Source organism: Tinamus guttatus, unplaced genomic scaffold (assembly GCF_059628265.1).
Source record: "Tinamus guttatus ecotype Peru unplaced genomic scaffold, ASM5962826v1 Tinamus_guttatus_pri_ptg000240l, whole genome shotgun sequence".
Classification (NCBI taxonomy): domain Eukaryota; kingdom Metazoa; phylum Chordata; class Aves; order Tinamiformes; family Tinamidae; genus Tinamus; species Tinamus guttatus.
Genome location: NW_028288774.1, coordinates 15,291,255 through 15,310,584, shown reverse-complemented (window position 1 = coordinate 15,310,584; position 19,330 = coordinate 15,291,255). Strand labels below are relative to the sequence as shown.

The 19,330-nt window shown below is 59.3% G+C and overlaps 1 protein-coding gene across 1 annotated transcript; it reads right to left on the bottom strand.

Annotated features, from left to right (window-relative positions):
- Positions 1 to 592: 592 nt before the first annotated feature.
- Positions 593 to 19,321, bottom strand: IGHMBP2 (immunoglobulin mu DNA binding protein 2). Its single transcript, XM_088525924.1, is given in 16 exon segments — positions 593 to 874; positions 1,079 to 1,246; positions 1,536 to 2,311; positions 3,625 to 3,678; positions 3,681 to 3,747; positions 3,830 to 3,924; positions 4,049 to 4,167; positions 6,528 to 6,710; positions 8,610 to 8,784; positions 10,565 to 10,712; positions 11,296 to 11,496; positions 11,570 to 11,733; positions 16,997 to 17,094; positions 17,791 to 17,983; positions 18,568 to 18,728; positions 19,245 to 19,321. Coding segments are annotated over 16 exon segments (2,850 nt in total). The 3' UTR covers positions 593 to 703.
- Between the last annotated feature and the right edge of the window lie 9 nt (positions 19,322 to 19,330).

Genomic DNA, 19,330 nt, shown 5'->3' with positions numbered 1-19,330 from the left:
CCCTGTCCCAGCGCCCCGAGGGCTCCCTGGCGCTGGCCGGGCCCATCTGCAGCCCTCGGCGTCCGCGGGCCCCGCTCGGACGAGCCCCATCTGGCCCCGGTGCCGCTGCCAAGCCCGTCCTCGGCAGCCTAACAGGGCAGACGGGCCGAGGGGGCGGGCGCTATCGCGCACAGAACGCACGAGCCCCTGCGCTGCTCTGCACGGGGGCGCCCGCCGCGGCGCAGGAGGGAGAGGGGCAGCTGCCCGGCCGCTCCGCAGGCCTCTGGCCACGTTTTAAAGGGAGGGGATGGATAAACCCCTTTTGGAGTGACTCAAGGCGATTTCAGCTGCCCTCACGCTGCTGCCCGCAGCCGTTTCCCTTGTGGCAGCACAGAGAAACAGCACGGCGCCAGCCCCTTGCTCCGAGTGCTCCTATATTCTCCTTTATTGGCACTTCCCCAACCTGTCTCGTGCATCTCTGACCTTGTCAATAAAAGGAACGTCATCAGGAGAGCTGCTCATCTCCCTCTGTCGCAGGCGGTGGGGGAGGCCCCAGGGCCACCTCCTTTCGCAGCTTTACTTGGCCCAGACAAGAGCTCCCTTCTTCCCCCTTTGGCTCCACAGGATCCTGATCCCTGAACAGCCTCTTTGGTTTCTCTAGCCTCACTCATCCTTTCAAGTCAAAGAAATAATTTAGCTTTGTTGTCCAAGAGCAACAGCGGCATCACTTCTCCTTGTCCTTCTTTTTGCTCTTTCTCTGGCCGCTCAGCTCGTTGAGCTTTTTGTCCAGGCGCCTCTGCAGATGAGCTCTCGTGGCTGGATCCAAGGGCTTGTCCCCCGGCCCGCGGCCGCGCTGCCGCGCGTGGCCCTTGGCCGCCTCCCCGCAGCCGTGGACCTGCCGGAGAGAGGGGGCAGCGGCTCAGGCACGAACGGGGCCCAGTGGCAGCGCCCGTGCGCGCGGGCCCCACCGGAGCGGCTCCGTCCGCGCTCCTGCCCCGCTGCCCACGCGGCATCCGCGGAAGCAGCGCCCAGGCGGCAGCGGGAGCGAAGCGCTGTGTGGCGGTGCCGCGCCGCCCCACGCGCCGCCCCACGCGCCTACCTCGGGGACGCAATGGCTCAGGCAGTAGCGCCGGCCGCAGTGGGGGCAGAGCTGGCCCAGGACGGCGATGCTGGCGGCGCAGCGGGCGAAGCCGCAGGTGGTGTCAGCCTTGACGGCGGCCGAGATCAGAGCATCGATGTCCTCCGGTGCGTTGGCTGCTCCGGTTGGCTTTCCTGCGGGAGGGCATGGAAACCAGGAATGTCATGTTTTCTCCATGTAAAACAAGGGAAGTGGAGACAATCCCAAACAGCCCCTAGCCAGAGCCCTGACTCGTGAGAAGAGGTTGACAGAGGAGTCAGCCCTGAATTGGTTGGTGAGACCCTCCAGCCCCTGCTGTCACCTGCTGTCACCGTCAGGAGACACCCGGGGAAGGGGGAGGGGGTAGGGCACCACCTGCAGATGCTCCTCCTAACGCCAGGAGCCTCCAATGTGACTCCCCCTGCTCGCCCCCCAGGACAGGGCAGCACCTACCCCGGCCTTGGTGCTGCTCCCTCTTGCCGCCGCCGCGCTGAGCGCCGGCCCGCGGCTCCCGCGCCGCCCTCGCCTCCTCGCGCCGCGCTCGCTCCAGGTGCAGAGATTTGAGGTCCAGCTTTGGGACGGAGGCCTCGCTGCTCCCGGCCTCCTCGGCGGGGCCGGCAGCCTCCTCGCTGGCGCCCGCGGGCTGCGGAGGCGGGGGCTGCTGGCCGGGACGGCCGGGCTGCCTCTTGCGGACGGTGACGTGGCGTTGGCGGCCCTGGCCGCTGCTCGCGTGCTGCAGCCCCAGCTCCTCCGCTATGAGGTGGACAAGCAGGCGCTCGCGCGGGCTGAGCGAGGCGGGGAAGGCCAGCTGCGCCTCGGCGCCCTCCGCGAACGCCGCCAGCGTCGCCCTGAGCGCCTCCGCGCGGGCCGGCGGCGCCGCGCTCTCCGGCGCCGCTGCGAGGCACCGCTCCGGCTGCGGCGAGGCCGCTCTGCCCGACGCCGCGTCGCGCTTCCGCGCCGGGGGCGGCTGCGGCTTGGGCTTGGGCTCCTCGCGGCGCTCGCCGTGGCCCTCGTGGGAGTAGTTCTCGGGCACGATGTCGTCGAGGTACTCGAAGGCCGAGCGCACCTCGCCGTGCTGGCCGAAGTAGTCGACGAGGCGCCGGAGGAAGGGCTGGCTGCTCACGGTGCGCGAGTCGCAGATAACGGCCACGTGGCGCCGGGCGCGCGTCACCGCCACGTTCACGCGCCGCTCCTCGGCCAGGAAGCCGACCTCGCCTGCGGGACGCGACGAGGCGCCGTCAGCGCCTGCCCCACGGCCGGGCCCGGCCCAGCCGGAGGCCGGGGGGTCAGCATCTGTGGGGCTTGGCTCCCTGCGCCTGCCCCACGCCGCAGCCTGGGCCTTCCCGTCCCCGAGCTTTCCTCACACAGAGGCTAAATGCAGCCAGTGCGCAGGGCGCTCGCCAAGGCTCCTCTCTGCTCCCTGGCTGTTTTCTCCAAGAGAAGCGGTAAGAGCTGGTGAGTGCCGAGATGTGATTGGAAAAAATGTGTGGGTTTCTCTGGCGGCTTTAAGAGGGTGCTAACAAGCACTGTGGGCCCCCAGGCACCCAGGAAGCTGCTTTGTGCCCTCTGCAACACGAGTGATCCCTGCGTCAAACCCGTGTGCTGTCTGGGGGGACACAGACCCTCACAGAGGCTAACAGCTCCACTGAGGCACCCAGCAAAGGTGAGTGAGTCACTCCTGAAAATTGACTATTCTTAGTCCTGTTCCCCACCTCCATCCTCCTCCCAGCGCTGCTTTTCTTGCTCCAGGCTTTCCTTAAAAAGCCCCTTGGCTCCTTCCGCGCATCCTTTCCCTGGGTTTTTCATGCTAGACAGCAGTGCTTCCCTCCGCTCCGCACACAGGCAGCCCCTCATGTGTAGGGCGCCGCGGGGCACGTGTCTCGCTGTGGGTTTGGAAGTGCAGCGAGCCGGGCCGGGAGGGAGCCGCGTGGGGCTCTGCCTGCGCTCCAGCCCCGACACGAGCCCTTTGCTCAGAACCCAGGGGCCACCAAGGGAGCCCTGGGGCTTGAGGGCAGGAGCTTTTCTCCAGCTATCAACTCTCCCCGCAGCCACTGACAGGAAAGAACTCGATTTTCTGCTCCAGATTTTGCTCCCAGAAGGAGCGTTTTTCCGTGCATGGCTTGTAAGCCAGTTGCTGCTCTCTCTGGGGAAGCAACCTGGAACGGGCTCCAAAGCCAGGGAAGGAACCCCAGATTTCCACCCCTTGTGGGGAGGACTTGGCACTCCTGGTGTCTGCCGAACCTAGGACCTTGATTTAAATAACGATGAGGTCTTGGTGACCAGAAACCTTCAAATTAAGCAGTACTGCCTTCCTCTTTACCTGTCCCCTGGCACGGGAGCTTTCCTCTGCAATCATGACAGCAAATGTAATAGTTTTAAAAATAGATATCCTGAAAAGGAAGGTTCGTTCAGGTAAAGCCTTTCAGAGTAAAGTGCCAGAGGCCCCCAGAGTTGCAATTACCCCACAGCCTCCAGCAACATGATGAGCGACCTCCCCTGAGGCAACTGTTCCAGCGCTGGCCTCTTACCCTTCCTGTTGGATCTCACGAAGGACAGGATCACCGCCTCCTTCTCTCTTCCTGGAAACCGTCCACAGATTTAATTTCCAGCTCGGGGTACCTCTCACAAAGGTGCTCTCTCAGCATGTCCACCTGGAGAAACAAATGTGCGTCAGGGAGCTTTGGGGGAGCGTGGGGCGCGCTGCCCCGCACGCGGGACGGCGCCTCGGCTCACCTGCAGGTTGTAGGGCGCCACGATGGCCACGTCTCGGGCCTTCACCCCGGCCTCCACCAGCGCCTGGACGTGCAGCCCGGCCAGCTGCACCTCGCCTAGAGCACAGAGCAGGCGGGCGCTGGGAAGTGCCGCCGAGGGGCCGGCGGGGCCAGAGCCCGCCAGGGGCCCGGGCGCTCGGGCCGTTGATTTGCTCTGCCAAAGCCGCCCCCGTGTCGGTACCTGGGTTGCCCTTGGACTGCTCGTCTTCCTCCTCCAGCTCGAAGAGGCCGCAGCCGGCGGTGTCGATGAGCAGCAGGGGGATCGTGGTCTCCTCGGTGGCCGCGACGCCCGGCAGGTCCCTGCGCGGGGCGCGGACGGGGCGTAAGGAAGGCCGCGATGTGGGGCAGCGCGGCCGGGACGCTGCGGCTCCGCGGGGACCCGGCCGGCAGCACCGGGAGCTTCCCTGCCCATCCAAAGCAAGGCCTGGGAACGCAGGCATCCGTCCTGCCGGACGGGCTCAGGGAGGGGGGATACCAAACCGTGCGGGATGCGGCAGGGGAATCCACGGGGATTCAGCTGCCGGGGGGCGAGGAGGGAGCACAGGGACCCCCACAGGAGCGGAGCTCTCATGTCACTTTGACATCGGGAGCCGCTGTATTTCCATCCCCCTCCAAATTAATAATCCATGTTTTAATCCTCCAGGCACGTCTTTCCCAGTTCAGAGCCGAGGAAGAGGATGGGAGATGGAGGGGGGACTGGAAAGCCCATCGAGAGGGTGTGAAACAGGGACACGGCGGGAGGGAAAGCTCCGCAGCGCTTTGCTGGGCCCCGTGGACGAGGCCGCTCTCCCCGGTGCTGCAGACCCGGGTCTGCTGCTGCAGCTGCCCTGTAATCACAAACCACGTGGGCGCTGCAGCCGGACGCTGCATCCAGGTGCCTGGGGACCCTGTGTTCCCTCTGGGATTGAGCCAGGGAATCTGCACATCGCAACCAAGGGATGCTCTGGCTCTGGAGGGTCTTCTGGGGCAGGCGCTGCTGCGGGTCCTTCCCCCGCTTCCCTCCTCCAGAGAGGGAATGGCAGCATCGAGAGAGACGTGCGAAGAGAGGGGATGCCTGGCACGTTAATTAGATTAAAGCCTGACAGCAGAAACTGCTCATGATTTTTTCAAACCTTTCTCAGGGGAATGAGTCAGATCTGAAATGTGGAAAACGCTGCTAGCAGCTTCCTGAACTCAAGCCTGAGGGTGTGTGGGGATTTGACGTGCTGGGCTGCCTGCTTCAGAAGGAAGGCAGATCTGGGAAGAAGGGCTTTGCCCCGTGGAAATACTCCACCCTCAACAAGATGCTGCGGGATACCAAAGTTCCCCTCCTTTGATAAAACACAAATCTAATTATCAGGAATCGGGTTAATTCTAGCTGGGCATTCCCTCCCTGCTGTTAATGCTAATTATTTTTGCTGGTGGAAGGCGCCTAAAAGCAGATATGGGCACGCTGCTCGCAGTCATGGTGATCTATAAAGATGAGTAACTGAGCCCCAAGGATCTCCCCATGGACAGTGGATGAAGAGATTTTTTGGGAATGGGAATCTGGCTCCAGCAAGGGAAGGTCTCCAAGTGCACCCAGGAAAATACTGGCTGTCCAATGATGTCCAAAGGATCCAAGGATGTCCAAAACGTGGACATCCTTATCCGGCATTCACCTCTCACCAAAAGCAGCGCCACGTCTTCCTCCAGTGAGAGATCTCTGAATGCATAAAGCAGAGACAAAAATCCTCCTCCCCCTCCTCGCACGGGGCCACGTTTGGCACCATCCGCTTCCTTGGCCATCGCCTGCCAGCCCTTGGGAAGGAGACGGGCAGCAGCAAACCCGGTGTTTGAGCGTTAAGGGCTGCGACTGCAGCTATCGGCAAAGCTCTGACCACCTTCTAGGATGAGCAAATGGGCCTTTTCCAGCCTCCTCTGGGATACTTCTGCTTAAGTCAGCTTTTCTTAGGAGAAAAAAAGAGTTGAAGCCTATTTACTCCTTGCTCAGGAAGCAGATAAAGCAAATCATTTGGCTTATGCCTGGTAGTAGACTGAGAGGGTCACAAATACAACCAAAGCGTCGGCACCAGCAACAGCGACGCGCGCTCGCGCTCTGAGGAAGCCCCCGTGGGCCCCCCAGGATGGCGCGTGCGCCCGCGTGGGCCTCGGCCGGGTTGTGGGAGAGCAGGTTTGGGGGCAGGGGCGGAGGGAACCGCGGGCAGGATCGGGCCCTGCGCGGGCGACGCAGCCGCGCTGCGGGCTGGGGAGAAAGTGGGACACTCCTTCCTCCATCAGCTACAGAAATAAACCAGCTCATTAGAATCACAAAGTCAGCGAACTCCAGCTTTTCGATAAGCTTCCAGTTTTACGGGTTTTGAACCATTCCGCCTGGGGTTCTTTATCAGCTAATACTCTTCAACTGCAGGACGAAATGCAGCACAGGAGCGCGGCAAGGAAGGGGAGCGACTAAGGGGAGCGTTTTGCAGAGCGCCGGTCCTGGAATTACATCCACGTGGCTAAACCGCTGCTGTGGTTAACCCTCCTGCAGGAGGGTCCTGCGAGCTCCGCGGCGTGGGGCCGTCGTGGTGTGGGGCCGTCGTGGCGCGGGGCCGGCGCGGTGTGGGGCCGTCGCGGTGTGGGGCCGTCGTGGTGCGGGGTCGGCGCGGTGCGGGGCCGTCGCGGCGCGGGCCGCTTACCTGAGCAGGTGCTGGGCCACGGCCGGGTGCGCGCGGAGGCGGCCGCCGTACATCTCGTGGGAGGCCCAGCCCATGATGGCCTCGTGCATGCGGTGCTGCACGGTCAGCATGCGCGTGACGCGCTCCCCGCAGCGCTCCACCAGCCGCTCCATCAGGCTGAGCGAGAGGCCCTCGGCGGCCGCCCTGCGGGGACAGAAGCGGGTCGGGAGCCCAGCCGAGACGTCGCTCCCGAGCGATGGGCTCGGTGCCGGGCTCGTCCCTCTGCGGGCGAAGGCGCTGCCCGTAACGGGGCCCGGGTACCAAACGTGCTCCCATTGCTACAGCCTCCCCGGGGCACCCAAACGTGTCGTTATTGGAGCTCGGCCCCGGTGCAGCGCCTGAAACCCCGGGTGCCAGCACAGTTACTTCCTGCAGCATCGGAAACCTCCCATGGATGCTGGAGCTGTACTTGGGGCAGGGCTGGGAGGCTTCACAGATGGAGGGGAAGTGCTGGAGGACACCCCTGTCCTCTGGATACTGCCTCCATAAAGCCTTGCAAGTACAAACAGCCGTCAGAGCAAATACGAAGGAAGAAAGCAGCTTGCTATTTCCCTACACGGAGGCTACCAAAGAAAACCAAGGGCTGGTATTTGCTACTGAGTGATGGACTGAATGCAAATTTGTTTGGGCTTGATGTGCAAAGTATCCAATTCCTAACCATGGGGGACTGGCACAGGGATTTCAGCCAAACGGGACTGCTAAAGATACCCAGGCTCCTGAGGAAGGGGTCTGTTAACCCTCTGCAGACACCTGAAGAGCAAAAATAAATAAATCAACCAAAGCCTCCTACCTTGGAGACAAATTGGGATGACAGGAAAAGACTGAACGAGGACTAAAATGGAAACGAGGAGAACAAATGTTCCTGCCAGGCAGCAGGAAGCGTCGTCCTGACACGGAGCCGCGCTCTGGGACCGGGGCCCAGCGCAGCGGGAGCCCCGACGCTGCCGGGATGCTCGGGAGAGGGCAGCCGAGGGGCGCCCGCGTCCGCCGCGGGTTCTTTTTGGAGAAACGCGTCCGGTCCGGACACGACCTGGGCAAACGCACCGCAAGGTGCCCGTGGGGCAGCCCCCGGCCCTCCGAGCGACGCAAACCAGGAGGACAGGCTGGTTCGTGGGAAAACAACCCCGTAAGGATGGGCAGAGTCTCGTCAGCGGGGCTGGGGGGACGAGCAGCTTCAGCATCATGTTTCAGCGCCTACGATGCAGCGCTCCTGTTTTGCTGCCAGCTGCGGGCCCGCATGGGGCTCCCCTCCGGGTCGTGCGGCGAAGCCTGCGCCCGCGAGGCGCAACGCGCTCCCGCTCCGGAAGGGCTTCCCACCCACGCCGCGCGCCCCATGGCAGCAGACGGCCCTTCTGGCAGCCTGGATTCATCCCGGCTAACTTTAGACCCTTCACCGAGGCCCTCAAAATAGGAGTCCACCCACTGTGGGCCTGCTGCCATCAAAGGAGGAAGGGAAGCAGGGAGGCGGGAGGCTTTGCTTTTCTCCGTGTGAATCATCCCTGGAAACGCTCCGCTCTTCCCATTGATGGGGGCAGGGAGCGGGCAGGGGATTCAGCTCCTCAATGAGGCCCTGCAAGCGGCTCCGGCCGCGCGGGCAGGAGCAACGTGCCCGCGGCTGCCCCCGCAGCGGAGGCGCTGCCGCCTCCTGGGCTTTCCGTGTCCCGGCGGAGCGGGGCTGCGCGGAGCGCCCGTGCACCCAGCACCGCGGTCGGAAAAGCCGCTCGTGTGGCGACTGTCACCACCCGGGCCCAGAGTTGAAAATAAAAGCGCTAATTGTATCTAAAGGAGCTTAAATGAAAACTAATTAGGCTTTTTGGAATAACCTGTTCTAAGTGATCGATATTTGCAATTACGTAGGAGGGCCTATCAAGCCGTGTTGTCTCAGCAACTCCAGCGGGAGCTCGTTGACACTTTTTCCACTCTGAAGCTTGCGCTTGCTGGTGGTTTTCACTGGCTAACCAGGGAGCTTTCAGAGAGGCCTCCTTTGCGTGAGCGCTGCGGGGTCCCGGCCAGCAGCGGCGCGAGGTGGGAGAAGCCACTTACTTGTGCGAGACGATGGTGGGGGGCAGCTGCTTGTGGTCGCCGGCCAGGACGCACTTGGGCGCGCGGAGCAGCGGGATCCAGCAGCTGGCCTCGAGCGCCTGCGCGCACTCGTCCAGCACCACCACGTCGAAGTGCCCCTCGGGGAGCAGCCGCAGGGGCCCGTCCGAGGAGGCGCCTGGGAAAACAACACGGACCCGGCTCGGCACCGGGAGCGCTCGCGGCGCGGATCGCGCGCGCTTCCACCGGGAGCGCGGGAGGGAGGGTGGGCTTTCCCAGCTGGGATTTTCCAGCTCCCTTCTCCAGCCTGTGCCAAATGTATATGCGCTTATATGTATATGCCAGGATAGTTTTTGCCAATTTCTGCTTGTCCTTTTTTTGCGCTGGCACCTGGGCCTGAAGCTTCCAAGCAGCTTTGCGAATGCCAGCGACACACGCGATGAGCAGAGCAGCACGACAACGTGCCCGACCGATTCCCAGCGCCGGAGCCCAGCAAAACGAGCACCCGCCTCCCTCCTGCCCGCGGCTGCAAACGAAACCGCGCAGCGAGCAGAGCCGCGGGCCGGGACACGGGACACGGGACACGTCCGTCTCTGTAATGCCAAACTCCTCAGCCCGCACAAAGGGCCTGCCATAATCCAGGCACAACGTGGTATTGATCCGGGCATTGATCGGAACTACAGGTTTGAGAGGCAGCAAAAACATCACGGCCATTAATAACAAAAAGGAGGCCAGGAGTGAGTAAGAAGCCAGCGAGCCAGGCAAGGAGACTGCTGCTCACAGCATTTACAGAAATGCCCTTTCAAAAGCTCCTCTGCTATTGCAGCGTGGCTCTGAGAGCAGCTCTGATTAGGGATGATTTTGCTTTGCTGCTGTAAATCCTGCTGCCCCTACGGCTTTGCAACAGGTCAGGTATTACAGTTTGTCAACTGAGACACTTCTTCCTTTTTTTTTCCCCTCCAAACATAATATGAATTGCCTCTGGTCAAAAGGCACACGCAGCTCGAACTCGGCTTTTACAGTTTGCAGTGTGGCAGGTGGAAGGAAAAGGCTTTAATAAAAAGGGTCCCTCCATCTAAGAGGAGACTGCAGCACCGTGGCAAACACTGTGCGGATGTTTGCTCCCTCCCAGCCCTACAGACAGGACTTTATTGAGCCCCCATTAACTAAAGGTCACTGGTATCCCTGTGCGTTGCCATGATTAAATTCTCCCTCTGCTGAGCCTAGCAACAGAGCAGTTTGGATTGCATAAATAAGTCCCATCGAACGAGGCAGTTCAAGACAAACACCGAGACTGCTGCAACTGCGGAAAACACAAGAATCCCTTTATTTATCTGTTTGCCCACTACTTTTCTGCCGAATAGATTTGTAAAAATGGTTAGCAAGCCCCAGAGCCCCAGGAGGGGATTTTGTCTGACCAATGCAAAATATGGGTGCTACTAAAAAAAAGAGAGAGAAACATCAGCTCTCCTCCTCCTTTTTAGGCAAAGTTACAGGAGGAAGAGACTAATTCCCAACAAATAACACGATGAAAGGATTTCTCTCTCACTTAAGCCTCCATGTCAGTGCCTTGTGGATGCCCTGTGATGCTCTTTTTCATAACCTAGAATTATTCCATTTTTCTTTAGCAAATAACGCCTGTGTGACCAAATCTGAAGATTATAACCAGGCTCTGGTATATTGTGTGTGTGATCAAGAAAAGCTCTCTACCGTGTGTAAAATGTTAAGAATTTGTGTTTTCCCTTTGGTTGCACTGGTGCTACTCCTCTCCACATAGATGCAGATGTGCCTACAGCTCCCTAAATCCCACGTGGTTTATTCCACTCGGGCAAGCTACAAAACCAACCGACCACCTGCACCCCAGCGAGTGCCGGGAAGCCCTGAGGTCCATGTAACACGTGAAAAAGCCCCTGCTGCTCTAACATGGGTGGTACTGCATGAGAAAGGGGATCTCTCACCTGTATTCGTAGCAAGGATGACGCTGGCATGGGTAAGGGCTGCGGTCATGGCAGCTTCTTCGCGTTCCTTCAGCTCCTTTCTCAGCACCTTTATCTCACTGAGAAAGTGGCTCCGTTCTCCCTTGTCTTGAGCCTTTTTGGTTTTCGCCTGTAAAACAGAAGAACCGAGGTAAGACAGGCAGTTTCTAGGCCTGGCTGGAGGCAAGGTAGCACATCAGGATGGGAGATGCTGGATCTCTCAAGCTGGATGCAGCTGCAGAACCGCTTCTGAACGCTGCTGCCCCCAGAAGGGGAAGGGGGGAGTCCAATTAACCTCAGAAGCTGTTATCTCAAGTGAAAGAGCTACTTCTTAAATTAAGTTTAAGAAAATTAGATTACAAAAGAAGAGATTAAGGATGTGTTTTTATAGCGTAGTCTGCATTCTAATTGAGGCGGCTGGGAGGGAGAGGGAGCATCAGGACAGCCAGACAGCTAATTAGGCAGTGAAATAGTGATGCGGATGCTTCCCCCGGCGGAGAGGATCTCTCCAAGGACGCCAGGCCAGCTCGGGGGAGCTGAGCCCCACAGCAGCTCCCCGGCAGCGGCAGCGGCCGCGGGGACTTGGCTGCTCTGACGCGGAGGAGCGTTTCCGCCCGCGGCTCCCTCCGTGGCAGGCGGAGGCGAGCGCGGCCAGGGCGCCCGGGCAGCGCCGGGGCTGCTTCTCGCCGACGGACGCGCCGGGGGCCACGCACCAAGGCCTGGTCGATGTCCCTGCGGATGTCGGCCGCGATGCGGGCGCCGTCGCCGCGGGCCAGCACGGCGTCCAGCGCGTGCCGCTGCAGCGGCTCCAGGAGGCGCGCGGGGTGCCCCAGGCGCAGGAGCCGCGCGCCGGCGCCCGCCAGCCGCTCCACCAGGTTGTCCACGGCCACGTTGGACGGGGCGCAGCACAGCACCTGCCGGGGACAGCGCGGGCGGCTCAGCGCGCCGCGCGGGCGCCCCGCCGCGCTGCGCCGCGCCGGTACCCACGCGGAGGCCGCGCTGCACGGCCTGCAGGACGATCTCCACGAGCGTGGTGGTCTTGCCGGTGCCGGGCGGCCCGTGGATGATGGCGAGCTCCCGCTGCGCCAGCGCGAAGGACACGGCCTCCCTCTGCGACGCGTCCAGCGCCGCGTTGTGCAGCTGCAGGGGCCCTGCGGAGACAGCGCGGGGCGGCTCAGGCCTCTCCTGAACGCAGGGCGCCAACACAGGCACGCGAGCAGGGTACGCCTGTACCTGCCCCAAATCAACCCCAGAGCAACACCCGGGGGAGCAAGGCACACCATGAACCACCCAGGGGACAGCACGGGTGCGAACTGCAGGGAGCCTTAAGGCTCACTTTGCCTTCAGGATGAATTACCCGTGCGGGTCACCCATCCTGCACCCCTCCTCCTCCCTCTTTTTCCTACCTGCCTGTGCTTCGGAAGGAGCAAGTGCTCAGTTTTGATCATGGCTGCTCTGTGTTAACACCTTGCAGCACTTAAAGAGGCATTTACTCATGGGGCTTCATAGAGAGGGGAGATCCTCTGGGGTTACTTTGAAGTTAAGTCAGAATAATTAACAATAAACCCTCAATGAAAACAGGGGGAAGCAGCTGATCTTTCACATGAATCATTGCTCTTCTGGGTAACAAACCTAATGTGGTGCTAGGGGAAAAAGCAGCAAAAAAACTACAGAGTCTGTGAGCTGAAAAGAACAGTCTTGTATCACTCAGCAGTAACTGGAAGGGAAACAGGAGGAGAAGACACAAATAACCATTATAAATGATGAAAACTAAAATTAGGGTTTTTTCCCAACAATCAGAAAGGAAAAAAAAAAAAAACGAGAAAGACTATGCAAATGTCATTACAAGATGGTAGGACTCACTGCAGAAAAAAAACAGGATTCTCACTAGCCTTTTTTTTAACTTGCAGATTTATCTAATTTGAACCCATACTCTCATCCCACATAATGCTGCTGCTAATCTCCTTGCTCATTATGGTGAGTTAATTACAGCAGAGATGACTCATTAAACTGAGTTTTACTGAAAATAATGTTTCCACCAAAGTTTATATTAAGACCAATCTCTGAGCATATTTTAATCTATCTTTACCTTTGTGTTTAGGTTTCTAAAAGCTTCCTTGGGTTTTAAGCAGGCTAACTGACGTGCAGCTCCCATGTAACCTCTGGTGCACTGACTTTTGGAGCAATGCAATCAAATGAGATGTCTGGGGGGAAAAGAGTAACCTAAAGGAGTTAAAAAGGGATGTTTGGGCAGGGAAGACACAAGACTAACGCTGTCTCTCCCTTGCAGCTTGCTGCTTGCTTTATCTGGGGATAATGTGAGGTTAGATGGTGCGTTGGGGACTGAGAGAAGGGTGAGCACCCCCGGGCCAGCGGGAAAAGAAATGAAATCCCAACCCGAGAGGCACTTCCCCCACGGAGGAGCAGCTGGCGCGTGGGAGTCACTGATGTCTCCGTGCTGGCGGAGGAGCCCGGAAGCGGCTTCCCGCGCACACGCATCCCGCGTTCCCGCCGCCTGCCGGAGCGGGGCTCCTCCGCGCTCCCGTCCCGAGCGGCAGCCGGGCTCCGCGCGGGGCTGGCCCTGGCTCGGGATGCGCACGGATCTTCCCAGCCGGCCCCTCAGCGCCACGGGGCTCTGCCCAGCTCCCCGCGCCAGGCAGCGGGGCCCTTTCCCGCACAGTGACCCGGGGCAGGAGCGTGCTCGAGCCTGGGGCTCAAGGCAACGCAAGGAGCTTCCGCAGGAAAGCCGGGTTGGATGGGGCCCTCCTGGAGGACAGGGCCTCCCGCAGCACAACCCCACCGCAGCCAACCCCGGAGCTTGAGCTGCTCCGGGCAGGTTCTGACAGGTTCCTGGTCTCCCCTGCAGCGTGGGGCTGGGCCTGCCGGGCAGAATTCCCTGCAGGGGCGGTGAATCCGGGCACCCTTCCCGGAGCAGTGCTGGCCTCTGCCGGCAGCAAAGCCCCGCTCGGGCACGGAACCGCGGTCGGGATTCCCTGCGGACGGCCACTGTGAGAGCCCTAAATGCTCCTGCACTGAGGGCACAGGCTAAACCGGAGCAGATAAAACTCTTACTTATGGACATGCTTCCAGATTTTTCTTCCCACCAAGTCTGGCAAGACCAGCAACGCTGTTCAGGGTAGAGCTCAGCTTTTGGAAGGCCCGTTCCCCCATGCCATGGTATGAGAAAGCCAGTGCCAACTAACTTCTGGGTGAGAAGCCTGGGACTTAGCTTAGCAGAGCCCTCTCCCAGACCCACTTGCCCCAGCACAAGTTATGTCTGTGCCCATTGCACCTGGGAAGGGGCAGGCTCCGTGCAGACTCTTCCAGAGACTGGGGAGCAGCTGTGTGCACATTAGCAGCAGCCGATGATGGGAGTCAGCTGGAGTTGAGTAAAAGGGCATGAAATTGCTATCACTGCCATTATCCTTCTGTGCATAGTGGTGGTTTCTTCAGCAAGCCAAAATTATATGCTGGTCGGAGGCCAGCAGCCACTAACTGCTTTAAGACCGTGTTTCAGTCAGCTTTAGCAGACTGCTCAGCCGGGCACCGAGGTCAGGCAGCCTCCTGGGACAGGGCAGACTTCAATACGTGTCCTCCAGAGGCAGCAATTGGCAGCTGCAAGCCAGTGGTGAGAAAATCAGAACAGAGCCCAGCAGCAGAACCCAAACACATCCACAGGCTGTTTATCCACCAGCAGGCCACAGAAGCCACCAGGCTGGTGGGCTGCTCTCTGGGTATGACCTGAAGAGACCCCACACGAATAATCTTTTGGAGAAGATGGAGATGCCTCTCCCTCCTGGCTAAAAGCTGCAGGTCAGGAAGCAGCCCAGTGCAGAAAGCACCAACAGAGCAGGGGGTGCTTGGGCTCTGCTAGCTTTGCTGCTGGAACGAGGAACTCCATCTCTCAAGGTGAGTGCTCTGTGTTCCAAACTGCACCGAGGGCCAAGGCCAGGGCACCTGCGGCCTCTTTCTTGAGGACGTGAAGTTTGCAGACCTGCTGTGTCTGTCACCCTGTTGGGGACACCCACCCCAGTGATGCGTGAGCCTGCTGACCAGTTCCAAACCACTTCCTGACCTCTGAGACTCCCAAATCCAGACACGGGGTTGGGTGCCTATGAGCCCAGCTGGCCCTCCTGCTTCCTCATTCTCTGGGTATTTTGGCTCTTCCCAATGATTTGCCCAAAAGGCAGTGACAAGGGCTCCCTCTCCAGGCAGAGATCTCCTTCATTCTGAGCCTCTCTCTTGATCTTTCTTTCTGCATGTGTTGGTGTGGTTTTTTTCTTGTATATGGTGCTTATAAGATGTTACCTACTCCAAGTTTTCTAGGCACTTGGTTGAAGTGGAGCTTATAAGGCAGCCTGAAGTGGCATTAATATAGGTCTCCTTTCTATAGGCATCTGGTTTTATAGACGTATGCAGGAACCTCTCATTTCTGAGACTGTGATTCAGCCAAGCTGCTGAGTGCCCTGGCCTCCAACCCAGTGGAAGTGGGCAGCTCATGGCACCTGGCGGGACCTGTGTAAAGTTAAACTTGTTATTATTTAATTTCTGGCTAGTATAACCTCTTTCTGGTCGGTAAAAACAAGCTATATAGTGAGAAGCAAATGGAAGGCCTTTTCACCCTGTCACGGCATTTTGCTGTTTTCAGGTACATGCTGTCCTATCACGTTGCAATTCCTCTCTCTAATGTGGCTGAATGTTTCTAGCAATCAATATCCTCAGTACTAGGGAGAGGAAAAATTCAGCTCTGTTTAGTTTGACATATCTTGGAAATCTTGTGAAAAGGAATTTCTCTTCAACAGAGAGGCAGTTCTGCCACCACGGGGAAAAGGCAGAGCAGAAGCTGCCAAGAAACATGGTTTGTTGAAGTTTACTTCTTTTATCTAATATTAAAAACCTGACTGCCCCAAAGCCCTTGGTAGCCAAAAGACTGAGAGGTTTGACTTATCTTAAGCTGAGTGCTTAAAACTACAGAGGTATGGCTCACACTAACATTAATTCTTTGTCCTTGGTATATTGTACCAAAAAAACTAGCCTGGAAGTATTAAGAAAAGGGATAGGATACTCTACAGGGGAGAGAAAAAAAAAAGGAACAGTTGCATGCACCAAATCCCTAGGGAAAACCAAGTGCAGTAACCAAGATAAGCCAAGCTGCAAAAGCAAGCACAGAGCCCTGGGAGGAAAACCAGCACCAAGGCTCTACAGCAAGACCCTCCAGGTGAGCTTGCAAAGGCTGTTTTCTGCACCTCAGCAGAGGCCTGGCTTAGATGGACAACCTGCTTGATCCTGTTAAGCAATTTATTCTGCCTCTGCCTTCACTTCCCCCAGCTGAGGCAGCTCAGATAGATACTTCCCTACTTTCCAGAGATGCAGTAAGATCATTCATCAGCAATTGCCAAGCCACTGGATATTCTGCTGACATTCTGCTTTTAGCAGGCGGAGGCTTTGATTTCCCCAGGGTTCCTCTGAGGGAATAAGCTGCATAATTTCTTCTGTCACTTTTCTGAAGGCTCCCATCAAGGAAGATCAGAGTACAAGGGGATTCTGCTTGTATGTGTTTTGGAGGCAGCTGTTGGCAAAACTAATCTATGAGGTTTGAAGTGCCTGGTGCTGAAACCAAGGCAGCCTGTACAACTCCAACTTGACTGAACATAATCAGAAAGCTGTAAAAAAAAAATACACGAGTTCTCGTGCTGTTTCACACTGTGGCAACTGCACAGTCGCTTAATAGCTACGAAGGCTGAATTAATGGATTTTCAGTATCACAGAAGCAGCCCTGGCAGTTTCTGATCTTAGAAGTTTATGGATGGCAACGGGGCCCAAAGCCAAACAAGCAAATCCTGATTCAGATTCAGGAACATTCGCGAGCAAATTGCCCCCTCTCAAATACTGCAAGCTTCATGCCCAGCTTGGTATCCCGAGAAAACCAGCTCCCTGAGCAGCTGGGGGATCTCTGTCCTTCCAGTGACCATCAGGGGTTTTACACTGTCTGTCTGTTCCCAAAACAGGACGAAAAGCAGCTGTTCAGCACTGCCAGGTGCACTGTCACTACCTGCTGGCAACCCCGGGGTCTTTTCCAGAGCAAAGTGTGCAAAAACATTTTGCACAAAGACCAACCAGAGGAACTGGCATTCCTGGGGGCAGTTTTCAAGGAGCTCTCCACCTGCAAGCTGGGCCAGGCCAAGCACAGCAGCAGCCTCGGTGCCCACGAGGGGCTCACAGCGCAGACGTGTCACACATTTGGCACATCCCGGGGTGATAACAGTTGTGAGATGCAGGGACAGACACATGGACTGATGGGAGGAGTGCTCACAAATGTCCCCTCTCACCCTGAGTGTCCAGAACATCTCTCTAGAAAGAAACCAGAAAGCACCCACAACCACCCTATCAACACTTATTTTAAAAATTCCTTACTTGTTTCACTGAAGGTGCTTGGCTCTGAAGAAAAGAAGAGGACATCAATCAGACCAGAGGCTGGACCACTGCGGTACTGACTTAGTGCAATTAAAGCCCTGTCAAAGGGAAACACAAGATGATATGCACAATATGAATTCCTTCAGATACCCATCTACACTACGGGCTAGGGCGCTGCACTGCAATGGCAGAGGACTGTGGACAGATTCCTCTCTTTGGAAGCTGAGGGCTTTATTCCAAAGCAGACTGATCCTACCCACTTGCAGCAACCCTCATGCCTCGCACATGTTCCTCACATTGGCCATGCATTTTTGCTTTCCCTTATTGCTCTGGTTGGATACAGTCAGACTGTGCCGAGCCATGTCAGCAAAAAGCCACTCGCTTCTTCCGTCTGGATGGAAAACGCAGGGCACAGAAAGCAGTGAGCACCAGAGCTGGTAAAAACGGGATCAAAATACCTAAGTGAGGGTGACACAGAGGGCAGGAGGTGGAAGAGAGGAGGGACAGGATTGTCAATAAGTGAGTAGGTAAGTTTATGCTGTTTGGGGCACTGTAGCACAAGGCACCTGGCTGAGTCAGCTCAGTAAAGGACAGGGGTTTCCTCAGCAGAAAGGCAAAGTGAGAAGGTGGCTGCTTCTCCGACAATGCAGCTGCTGGAGGACTAAGGGGGAAGGAGGCAGGAACTGAGAGAAACGAAGACCAGTGAAGTAAACTGAGGTCAGGCCCTGGGCGCCCTCCCCACCACGAGCGCAGGGACGTTTCGGAGGGCTGCTGCACCCGGGAGCTGTGCTTACTTCTTCAGCCTTTGGTAGGTGACGTCGTTGGCCAGCTTGAGCAGGCGGTAGGAGCCCTCGCGCCCCACGCTCAGCAGGACCTCCCGAGGCTCCTCGAAGGCCACGGTGACGGCGGCGGCGGCGACGCGCGTCACGACGCCCGTGGAGAGGGCATCGCCCGGCCCCGCCGACTCGTACAGAGCCACCACGTCCCCTGCCGAGGGGAGGCGCCGGGGAGCGTGACGGGGAGCGCCCGGGAAGCGGCTCTGCCCGGTGCCCAGGCCAGCGGCACCGCCAGGCAGGGTCTGCGCGGCCCGAGGGACGGCCGGATCCTTCTGCCTGCTGGCAGGAAGCCACGGGCAGGGAGGAGACCCCGGGGAGCCGCTAACCAGCTGCCCTCAGGCCTCCGTGCGCCAGAGGTTGGCGTGGGGACCAGCAGGGCTCCCCACAGCCCGGGCTGTACCGAGGACCCCCCTGGTTTTGCACAGATCTTGGGAGAACCCAACTTTTCTGAACGCCCAGACAAACCAGCTCACATCCACCTCGTTTTCTAGCTTACTTTCCATTTGGAAATTAAAGGGTAACAACCTCATTGCCTGTCCCAAGGGCAGGTAAAGACACAAGCACCAACGCTCGCTTTGTACAAGGGGCGCCACGACCCGTGTGACCGCAAGAGACCAAGGCCGTTTTCCTCCACATCCACCCTCTACCGCCGAGAATTTCCCTCCTCCCTTTCCGCGTGGGCCGCTCGGCCCTTGCGGACCCGGGGCTGCCCGAGGGGCCCCGCGCGTCACTCACCAGACCCCAGGGCATGGGAGGGCAGCGCGGCGCCCGCGCGGCCCTCGAAGGTGACGAGCAGGCGCCCGTAGAGGCCCGTGCGCTGCGAGGCCGCGCGCAGCCCCAGCAGGCAGAGCCCGCGGCGCTGCAGCTCCCGCGGCGAGACGCTCTCCTGCCACGTCCTGCGGGACGGAGCGGAGGGCACCGGCTCGCGCGGCCCCGGGGCCCCGTCCCCTCGCACCCGGGCGCGCTGCGAGGGCTACGGGCTGCCCGGCAGGGCTGGGGAGGAGCGGGAAGAACGGGAAGAAGAAGAGGAGGAAGATGCTGCAGGAGGAGGAGGAGGAAGGGGGGTCCTGGTTTGGGATGCCAAAGGTGACCGCAGGCCAAGGGGGTCCCTGCAGCCACGAGCTGGCCCACGGGGGAGGGCCTGGGGGGGCTCCCCACGGGTGGCAGCAGCCCCGGAGGGAGGAGGCTCCCCCTCGGTGACAGCCGGCTGCGCCGGGGCCGAGGGGACGGAGCGCCCGGGGGCTCCCCGGGCGGGAGGCAGGGCCGGCAGCGCCTGCGGGGCGGCTCGGCCCGGCTCGGCTCGGTTCGGCCCGGCTCGGCTCGGCTCGGCCCGGCTCGGCGCGGCCCGGCCCGGCTCGGCTCGGCTCGGCTCGGCTCGGCCCGGCTCGGCGCGGCCCGGCTCGGCCCGGTACCTGCCCTGCGCCAGCTCGGCCTCGCGCTCCGCCCGCAGCAGCTCCAGCTGCCGCCGCGCCGCCACCGCCGCCGCCATCGCGCCGCC